The 10764-nt window shown below is 36.3% G+C and overlaps 1 protein-coding gene across 1 annotated transcript; it reads right to left on the minus strand.

Annotated features, from left to right (window-relative positions):
- Positions 1-4003: 4003 nt before the first annotated feature.
- On the minus strand, positions 4004-10551 carry LOC106928847 (cysteine-rich venom protein). The gene is made up of 8 exons (XM_088014153.1): positions 10253-10551; positions 9986-10074; positions 7712-7812; positions 5537-5627; positions 5059-5201; positions 4821-4909; positions 4218-4300; positions 4004-4140 (listed from the first exon to the last, which is right to left on the minus strand). Exons 1-8 carry the CDS (start codon positions 10333-10335, stop codon positions 4004-4006), a joined length of 816 nt encoding a protein of 271 aa, XP_087870279.1. The 5' UTR covers positions 10336-10551.
- Positions 10552-10764: the final 213 nt, after the last annotated feature.

A 10764-nucleotide genomic window follows, 5' to 3' on the forward strand; every position in this document is an offset into this window, starting at 1 on the left:
TCCAAATACCATCACACAGAGCCTTTAATTACAGGTGGCATGTTCTGTCTGATGAAAATTTAAGTGTTTCACCATAATGACCAGTTACATTGGAAGGAAGCACTGAGAAATGGCCAAAAATAGTTATTGTAAGAGGTGTGCCAAGTCATGCAACTTAAAAGGTGGTTCCATCTTATAAGAAAATTTGTGTACATTTCTGAGTATGAAAAAGTTTTATCACAGGAAGTTTTGCTTCATTTAATGGCAGATAATGACAAAATGTTTTGGCTTTTTTTAGTGTCTGTAAATATCCGACATCAGTTATATTCTAAACCTGTATTTTCCATTGATTATTACTGCTTAATGATGAGAATTGCATTTCATTTGGAATTGAAAGTTACTACTGCTGCCAATGGACATCTTTAATTTATCGTAGCAAAATATTTAGAAAGTTTTAATTTTTAGCCCATCATTTTAAACCAAATTAATGTAAAGATGTTGAAAGTCAGGTTCGCATGATTAATCTCAACTACATTTATACAATAGTGGATATCATTCTCTAACTTTCGTTTTTCAACCAAAATGTTATGCTGCTTGCCATTTTTCTACTCATTGAAACATTTTGTTTTGTAATATTTTACATGCCAGTTAATTGCTTATAGCTTGCATAACTGTTTATGCAAGCTATAACCATCAGAATTATTACCATTTGAAATCCCTTTGTACATAATGAATCTGAATAATATGATTTTTACTTTTTAAATAGAAGTAGGCTATGAAGTAAACATTGTTAAACAGTGGAGGAAAATAACTATTTGCCAGTATTTCATGTTTCCCTCCTCAAAGAATGGAGAGATCTGTAATTTCCATCACAGGTACAATTAAACTTTGACAGAAACTAAAAATATAAATCCAGAAAAATTACATTGTATGTTTTTTAAATTATTAATTTGCATTTTATTGCATGAAATAATGCCCTGCGACAGACTGGCGACCTGTCCAGGGTGACCCTGCCTCTCGCCCGGAACGTTAGCTGGAGATAGGCACCAGCACCTCTCCCGACCCCACTGAGGGACAAGGATGGATGGATGGATGGATGGATGGATGGATGGATGGATGGATGGATGGATGGATGGATGGATGGATGGATGGATGGATGGATGGATGGATGGATGGATGGATGGATGGATGGATGGATGGATGGATGGATGGATGGAATAAGTAGGGTTGAAGTAAGATTCTGTACCACTTATTATGTGGTCCAGAATCCTTCGTTTACTGTTATAAAGGTCAGATTTTTCCAGTAGCTCTTGCCCAGGTTTACTCACTCAGCAGCAGGGATTTTGGCCCACTCCTCCAAAAATCTTTCAGGTTTTTGAGCCACACAGAGCTTCAGCTCCCTCCGGAAGATTTTCTATTTGGTTCCTATTCCTATGGTGGCGATGTTGGAGACTGACTGATGTTGGACAGGTGTCTTATTAAAACAAGTACAGTTAATACAGTTATGGAGTGAAGGACAGGAGGTATTCTCAAAGACAAACTTAGTCTTGCAGTTTTTCAGGTTTTAAGGGGATCAAATACAATTTTCATGCAATAAAATGAAAATGCAACATAGACTCTTGAAAAGGTTCCTTCTTCTAAGAAACCTTTATCCAAAGTCTGCACATCTTGTTTCCGAAATGTACATTCCTTTATTATGAAAACTAAATCTGTTATTTCTTTCAATTTCAAAGTGAGACTGTGAAACATATTCAGATGTTGACGGTTTTACTGAAAGCTACATGTGATGAATTCCAATGAAGTCATTTCAAAGCCTTTGCCCACATGACACTTGTTTGTCTGTCACATCGTGTGCTTTGGTGATCTTCCTCTTTGTGTAGGCAGTAAATAAAAAAAAAGTGCTAATCTCAGAGGTGAAGTAATTATGTTAACTGTCTCTTTTGCTGTTGTGTCAAGTTTCCTTTGCAAAATAAGAACACACCCTTAGCAAAAGGAAATTGAGAGTAATAGTTATAAATGGCTCAGTTGAACGGTAGTTCATGTAAAAAAGTAAATGTAACCAACATTTAGGACACTGTATTCTATAAAACGCCTTGTGTGAGTAAAAAAGCCTAAAATAATTTGATACTTGTTCATAGTTCAGAGGAAAGCAGATATGCCTACTGGTGGGGATATCAATGAAGGAAATGAGTTGTAGAACAGAGCCACCTGCTGGTCAATATGGGTACTGTTCAAAATGATTAGGATTTCTTATGATTATAGTTATTATAGTTAATAGGGGTGTAGTAGCCTCTTTTTTACTCTGAACATTTCTAGTTGTCTGTGGTCATAACAGAAAATCACTTTATTGTTGTTAAAGCAGAAATATTTACACTTTAATACCAATAACAGCACAGAGGATTTACTAAAGCATGATTCCAACAGCTACACTTATCAGCGCCGCTGCTCTAATTACTTTACACATCCCTCTTTTTTCCAGTTGACCAGCTCTAAGTTTTCTCTTTTAGCATTTCCTAGTTTTTGGTAGCATACAGAGCACAGCAGGAGTCCAAAGTGAGGTCCATGGGTTCAGTTTTTGTGCAGACCTGCGATTAAAGAATCTTAGCAATCTGGTTAGTAACACAGACCGGTCATGAAGACTGAACGGTCTGTGAAACTGCAAAAAAAAAAATTCAATTCTTTTAAATAACACATAGTATTTGTCTTTTACTGTATTTATAATATAATTTACTCACAAGAAGAGTTGGACCTACCAGTCCTTTATTTTGGCTAAATAAGGCAACCCTTTCAAAGAAACGTTGACTCATTTCCTGTTCCTTTTGTTTTGTTTTCAGGCAAAGGTTATGAGATTTCTAAGAAATTATTTTGTATTTCAGTTGTTGTAGGATGTCACAAACTAACAATTATTCCCATAGATTTCAGAAGAGAGAGCATCAGACATCATAATAGATCTTCTACCATACCGAACACTAGGCATGAAATTCTTTTCTACACATTCATCCTTTCTTTTACAACAAGCGTCTGTATCCCTGTGTCCTCCCTATTGTAGTTATAACCAGAAAATGCTGAAGATAGCACACTGTGGCTGACAGAAATACGACGTTAGCATTAACAAAACGATTCCCAAACAGCAAGTGGTCAGAAACTTAGCCTACAGTTGCTGAGCAGGTGACGAATGACAGGTCTTTCATGTACTGACAGGTTTTCTGTTTTTTTCCGCTGCAGAGTCATCAACGTATTTTACTGATATCAGTTCTGTGAAAGAAACTGCAGTTTAAAGGAGCAGTTGGTTGGAAGCGGTGCTTTAATATTCCAGTTAATCTGGTTTCTTTTAAAATCACCTCGATGGCAAAGCTAATACAGCAACTGTACATATATATGTATGTATGTAATTGAGGTGTTGGCAGATCAAGACAGAATAACTTATGACTTAACTGAAAGGCACCTGGAGTCAAAGACAAACAAAGCCTAAACAAACCAAGAGAGGAAAAACGGGATGGAAAATATGAAGGAAATAATGTACTGAGAAGAAACAAAAAGGAGTGTGTTTCCTGGAAAAGCTGACATGTTTTGGCTGCAGGTGATCTTACAAGGAACAGAACAGGAAGGAAATCAGGAGGCCTGAGGGAGGGAAAATCCAAGAGACAAACCGATTTTAGAACCAAGAACAAACAAAACAAAATATCCCCAAAAATAAAGTCGTAATAATAGAAACATGAAAAAGCTACAAATAAAACCCGCTGAAATCCTTTTTGTTTTATAAAACGTTTTAAAAACTCCAAAGATTTTTATACTACAATATGTCCATACTGTTGCATAATCTTTCACTTAATTGCAATTTCCTATGTTAAACTGAATTATCTTTTTTTTTTGTATATAGACAGAAATGGGCCCATTCAATTAAGACAAGCTACACCCAAAATAATCCAATTCTATATTATTACCTTTATTGTACTTTGCAGATAACAGCGTTATATTCAGTACAGATAACACAAGTGAAATTTAAGTATTCTTGCTGTTCAGTCTAATATATTGGAATAATCTCAGTGGTACATTTGCATGAAGCAGGACACCAGGCAAACACCAGCGGGTCGCTGCATCCGCTGAGGACTTTCAGTCTGGGACAGTTGATGAAAGAGTTTATATAAGGACAAGGATTGGCTGAGGAAGAGAGGGACAAATTAGGATGTCTTTTAAATACTAAGGACATGTTTCTGTAAGTTTGTTACTCTACTTACTGCAGAGTTTGTCCACACAGTTGTTTGGGCAGGAAGCACACGAGGTCCCAACCTTGTAGGGAGGCCATCTCTTAAAGTTTCCACTAAGGGACGAAAATTGTTTAGATTTTGTAAAGAAGAAAATAATATTCTCATTCAAAAATGTATCTAATTTTCCCTCAATACTCAACAGATTTTTTTTATGACTGACTTTTTTGCACATTTTGTTTTGTTTGTTCGCCAAATCTTAAGGCCTGTATTTAAAATACTCAACATGATCCATTATAATAAAGTGGAAATTATAAAAAAAAAAAATAAATAAAGAAAACTTTTGCAAACTTTCACAAAGGTTGGAAAAAAATCACCCTTCAGATATTTCTATAATTTTAAATGAATGCACCTGTACTAAACTTAGTTTATTGCATATTATCTGGAGTGTAAATGCTTATATAATTTTTTTTTTCATACATTTGCAAAACATGTCTGCATGGTGTATTGTTTGTTGAATTCTGAAAAATTAAACGAAATAAATCCACTAATGTAACAAGATGTGGACAAAGTGAATGGCTTGCAGATGCAGTGTAAAATAGACTTTCCTAAATTACTTGTAAAAATGTCACGTACGCTCTGAAATAATGGCAGCCGTAGAAGTAGATGTTGTTGGGACATAGTGCAAATCCACAGCCCACTTTGTAGGAGCTGTTCCACACAACCTGGCAACACAATAATTACTGGTCATTTCTGGGATGGTTTCATTTTGAAACATTCCTTGCAAGAACTGCAACCACAGGAGGACCCCTGGACCAGGAGAAGTGAAATGTTTTTCATAAAAAAAATGACACGGTTTGATAAAAATGTGCACCTGTGTGTAGTGACCGATGGATCGTCCGTTGGTGGATCCATTGGGGTAAAGATAATGCGACTTTTCGCTATGCCAGGTCGTAAGAACAGTGGTCCATGAAGATGGGGAGGAAGTATAGAAGAGATTCTCACCTAATTCATATCCTGGGTAATGGAGGGAAACACATGGCAGCACTGATTAATGAGTATTTGCAGATAATTTTACATCCCCCACGAGATTACACTATTTGTGTAAAGCAGGCTTCATTAAAAAAAACATAAAAACAATTGATGATAGTCTCCTTCATGATAACATCTCAGCTAATATAATTTATTATCAAAATAAGACATAAGATGACATTCACAGTATCTCTGACCGTTTATCACAAGGGCAGTCGGTTCAAAAAGAGCTTTTACGTTAATGGAGGAAATATTTACAGCCCCAAAATGATGAAAAAGAAAAGAAGGAATAAATAAAAAGAGGCGCACAGCAAACGTACCGTCAAGCAGACGGGTGCTGGCTGGTCCATGACTGAGAGTACATTTATCCACCCAGGCCTGAGCGCTGGCCGCTAACTCTAAGCTGTAAGTCTGAGGGGGAAAATGAATGTTCAATTCTAGTATCAAAGAACAGGACAAGCTCAACCAAGAAAAATGTTGTATTGCATAATTAACTGACGCACACAATAATCATTATACTAAGCTCCAAATTATTATTTTTGCATCCTGTGTAGAGCTTTGCTTCTTTCCTAGAAAATAAAGTAATAAGTCTGTTTCTCCATTGGATTTTGCATTTATATGGTTTGCTTGTGTTAGGCTTCAGTCAGATAAAAGTTATAGTAAAATAAGAAGTACAAATACAAAAAGTGTATTTTCTAAATAATCACATTAAAATAAGACAATTATGCAAACCAACATGAAAAGTTGGTTTCCCCTTGAATCTTGTGTGCCACACTTAGTGGCTACAGCTCCCATTAAGTTTTTGCAGTAACTTATGAGTCTCTTAAATTGCATTTGTATAATTTTGGGTCACTGTGTTTGGTAAATAATAAGAGGAGTTTTGAGACAAAGTAAAAGCATATTTAAAGAATAAGACAAGACATCATAATTGCATTTAAGTTCAGACTTTGACTAGACATTTGACTAGATGACTAGTTGTGCTTTCAGCTTAAGGTAATGCAGTAATTAAGGAAGAGGATTGTATTTCCTCATCTCTATATTTTAATATTTTATTCTTAACTTGGCACAATACATAGGGAACATACTGGCATAAAGAGACGGCTAAACCCATCAGTTTTTGCTAAAAGGGATTCCTATTTTACTAAAACATCTTTTGGAAAGGAAGATGTTGTGATTTTTGACAACAAATGACTTCAGCCATTGTTTTAGAAAGGTGATATGTGAGTTTTACCCATCACATAATTGACAGATCGTCTCTAATAAGGCCAAAGACCTTATTCTGCTATTGATTCATGTTTGGTGCCATTTATTACGATTGAATGATTACATTTTGTAGAAATAAGAAATACTGATCATTTGTTTTTCTTTTTTGTTGTTTATTAAACAGGGGCCTCAGTTGGGCATAAGAAACTACGCACAACCACAACAGCTCGGCATCTTCTGCTGCTGGTCATCAGGTTGGTCACACACTACTGTGGGATGGCATCTCATTTCTCAATCAGATTTTGTCACAAATCACAACTCAAGTCATCACACAAATTATTTTCACGTTATGAATTAAACAATCTGCCAGTCAAACCAGTACTTTTTCATCAATATTGAGAAATGATTTACTTAAAACATGCTCCTCTATCTTGCTGAAAAGTTACCTCTGTTAGCTTTACTAAGATATTTGCTCTAGAAACGAGACCATAAATACTTGGTAAGATTTTGTTTTTGCAGTGATCAATATGATGCAACATTTCGCTTCCAAGTAGCTTAGCATGTTTGAAGTGCTTGTTAATGGTTATTTTCCCTCTTGTTGTTTTAATTTCAGTAAAAACTGTTTATGTTACATGGTTGAATGAATAGTGCTATAAAATGTATTAATGATTAATTGATGGCAGTAGCGTTAAGTTTCACAACTATTTTTCTGTTTGGACCTATTAGACGGATTATAGTGCATAAAACATTGGGGCTAAAGAAGGACTTCCCAGAAGACGATGAACTGAGATTAAAAAAAAAAAACATCAGTCAGGAGATGGATAGGAAACCTATACTGAATGCATGAGGGAATGAGGAAAAGAAATCAGGTTAGTTTATGTGATGCTGAGATTGGCCATGTCCAAACTTGAAAACTACTAATTGAGCTTGTGCATATTATCTAAAGCAAAAAGGCGATAAATCATGTTTGGACATGAGAAGTTTGCTTTTTGTGCATCTTGATGGTTTCACACCTACAATCTTGAGTTTGTTGCATCTGGTAGGCAGAGTTTGCAGGTTTTCAAATATATTTTGACACATCTAGCACAACTTCACTGACAAAATATCTTGGTTGTCAAGACATCATCTGAAATTGTAGTCGGTGATTAATAACTTTATTATTTGGCCAGCTTTTAGCAATGACCCAATGACAATCTTTTGTTTGTTAGTTTGTTGCTTATTACTGTTTTTTTATTATTATTGCTTAGTTGCATAAAATCAAATGTTAAGAAGGACGTTGAGAAGGGACCGACCATCATCAGCATGTCAGCAGCAGCAGGCTCAACTGCTCTCCTGAAGGCGTTGTGAACATTTACGATCTCGGCCTGCACGGTTGTGTTCTCCAGGCAAACATCTGTACACACACAAGAACACACACACATCAGAAAGCGATGTGTAAACAGCAGATTAAAGACACAATGAGCGCTGACATTTACTCTGGCGGCTTAAGATATGACTCACAAACACATCCTGGTTTAATTGCTCTGAAATGGCTCGACGTAACAAAGGAGCACAGACACAGGACTGAGCTAAATCCGCTAATCTGACTGCGAGCCGTGCTGGCGAGGTTTCAGCTGATGCCGAAAATAAAACACTGCTGCTAAACACGCCTGCTGGGTTTAACGGGGCGCTTACCTTGCTGTGAACACATGATGATGTGAAGCCATGTGCATGAGGGAATGAGGAAAAGAAATGAGGTTAGTTTATGTGAAACAAACCCGTGAGTAAGCAGCTCATTTAGCTGTTTGGTTTTCAATAATGTACAAATTAACACCATGAATCTCTTGTTAATTGGCTCCTGAAAACACCTGAATTCCTGGTGAGAGTTTAGTGCTTGTTTCTCTTCTTAATTCTGTGACAAATGACTAAAGTCAAAACAACCTTTTTATTGTTCCTGCTTGTTTTCGCTTGAGTCTCATCTCCCTTCAGATTTCTCCCATTGAGCTGAATTTCTCCAGTTGTTTCAACTGGGCCAAACAGAAGGAGTTGTGAACAATTGATGTTTGATTTTTTTTTTTTTGTGTGTTTATTGAGGCCATATAGCTGCATTTCCTGCAGACCATGTCAGGATTGGTTGTCAAAGTGAAAGAAGCTAAATGACCAGAACCCACAAGATATTTTATTGCTTTGGGGAAACAAAGATAAAGATAGTTAAACTTTTTACACTAGTTCAGTTAATCCAGCCATACAGATTTGAAACCCATTCTTTGCAGTGTACAGTGTGGTAATTTATTTAGCCCTTTATGGGTTACTTGTGAGTTTTGCTTTTCCATTACATTTAAATGTTTCAGATTATCACATTTTTACATCATACAAAGATAATTCAAAATACAGAATTTCAATTATGATTTATGGAGACAAACTAAAAACCAAGTGGTCTCATCCGAATCTGGACTTTAATCTGATTTTAATGTCATAGAGAGACTGTTTCAAGAGGCCGATTTAAAACAATTGTGCAAGAAAGACTGAACAAACATTTCTCCACAGCAATGTAAAAGATTAATTTCCAGCTTTTGCACACTTTAGTTGACAGGCAGTTGTGGCTACATCTTGTTAAGGAAGAGAATATCTAAAATAGTTAACTTTGGAAAAAGTTTGGCTCTCTCTTCCTCTGGATCCCAGGTCCTCTCGGCGAGCCATGTGTGGCCTCAAGGAAAACAACAGCAATGTGTGTTGACGTCACAGAATTACAGAGTTTAATCCAATATAAGACAATGCATAAACTTACACAGAAACTGCAGAACAACTGAGACATACATTCATTTACCTGACAGACTTGGAAAAGAAGGAAAGAAAGAAAAGCAAAGACGTCTTTGGAGAGTTGCAAGAACAAATCTAATTTGTTACTTCTGTGTAGAAAGTTTTATAGTAAAAGGCATATTCTTATCTTTAATTTATTCAAATAAGGCGTATCTTTGCTCCTCCATCCAGGAGCTATCTCTGACCCTCTCTCAAGCCAGAAACCCCTGCCGTGTTTACGGCCTTTCACAGATGAGTGTGAAAAGCTACAACTTCTACTGATTGTTTCCCACACAGACAAAAGGCAGTTCAAACGATCCTAGCAAACCATCTGCTGTAACTACAGATAAATTAAAGGTCAAAAAGTCAGAATACATTACTAATTTCAAAACGACAATTAGGCCATTTGAATCAAGACATGTTAAGTTTTAAAACTAGCTTATTTTAAATTTATTTTCTCAACAATCTTCACAGTGGGCCAGGCTGGATAATTTTCCTATGGAAAGATTGATCTGAAACATTGATGTGTGGCAAGAAGGGAAAAAACAGGAAAAATCACTGATGGTGCAGTTATTTTTTTAGCACTGTGGAGAAAAAAAGAAACAGGCTAACTTAAAATGTATGCACTTACTAAACTTATTCACACAGATTTGAGTTCAATGCAAGCTTTAAATATAATTTAGATCTGTTTTCAATACAAGTGATAGAGTTTAAGATTAAACTAGGGAGTGATTTCCAATCATTTTGCATATTGCAGGCTGGGATAATTCAATGTGTTAGAGTTACACTCACCACAACACAAGCAGTGTGCACATCTTGGAGTGTCAAGATGCAAATCAAGATGACAAACATCTTCCCGACAACAAAGAAGATTCCTCTACAAAAGAAGTGCAACACTGTAATATTCTGCACAGCCTCTTGACTCTTCCTTGTCTTCAGAACAAATATGACTTTAGTCATTCCTAAATAGGTTACTTTCTTTTTTCCATGATTTATTGCCTTTTAATTGAGCTCAATAACAAGTGCAAATATAACAACAACAAGAATATACGTACATTTTTAAGTCAAAGTGAAACCCGTCTGAGGTTTGCCTTCTCGACTGATGGATGCTCTTCTTAGATAAATCTATTTGTGGCATCAGTTACTTAAGGAAACCTCTGAACTGACATGCCCGCTCTCTGGTCTTCTTCTTCTGGAGGAGGTGAATTAAATATTTTCTTCTCCTCCTTTTATAGATCGAGCACAGGTGGTCACATTCCCCTCCAGGTGATAATGATACAGCATGAACCATGTGGTTTACACAGCGAACTCTGAACAAAAAAAAAACAAATTCATCACCTTGTCCTGAAGGCGCTTTTTCTTCTGCAGGGTGCAACTGACAGGGAGTCCACAATGAACTGTTAAGCCCAGGGGTTTAGTGAATTCCTGATATATTAACCCGTGTTTACACAGCAGAGAATGGAAACATTGAGTTTAAGGTAAATAAAGGTAAAGGCCTACTGGTAGGGTACATTAAACTAAATGTCATGTATGTAGATGGATACAGATTGTGTAGGCTGAAGACACA

The sequence above is a fragment of the Poecilia mexicana genome, unplaced genomic scaffold (genome assembly GCF_051168715.1).
Source record: "Poecilia mexicana isolate PSO_F unplaced genomic scaffold, ASM5116871v1 scaffold_16, whole genome shotgun sequence".
Taxonomy (NCBI): Eukaryota; Metazoa; Chordata; class Actinopteri; order Cyprinodontiformes; family Poeciliidae; genus Poecilia; species Poecilia mexicana.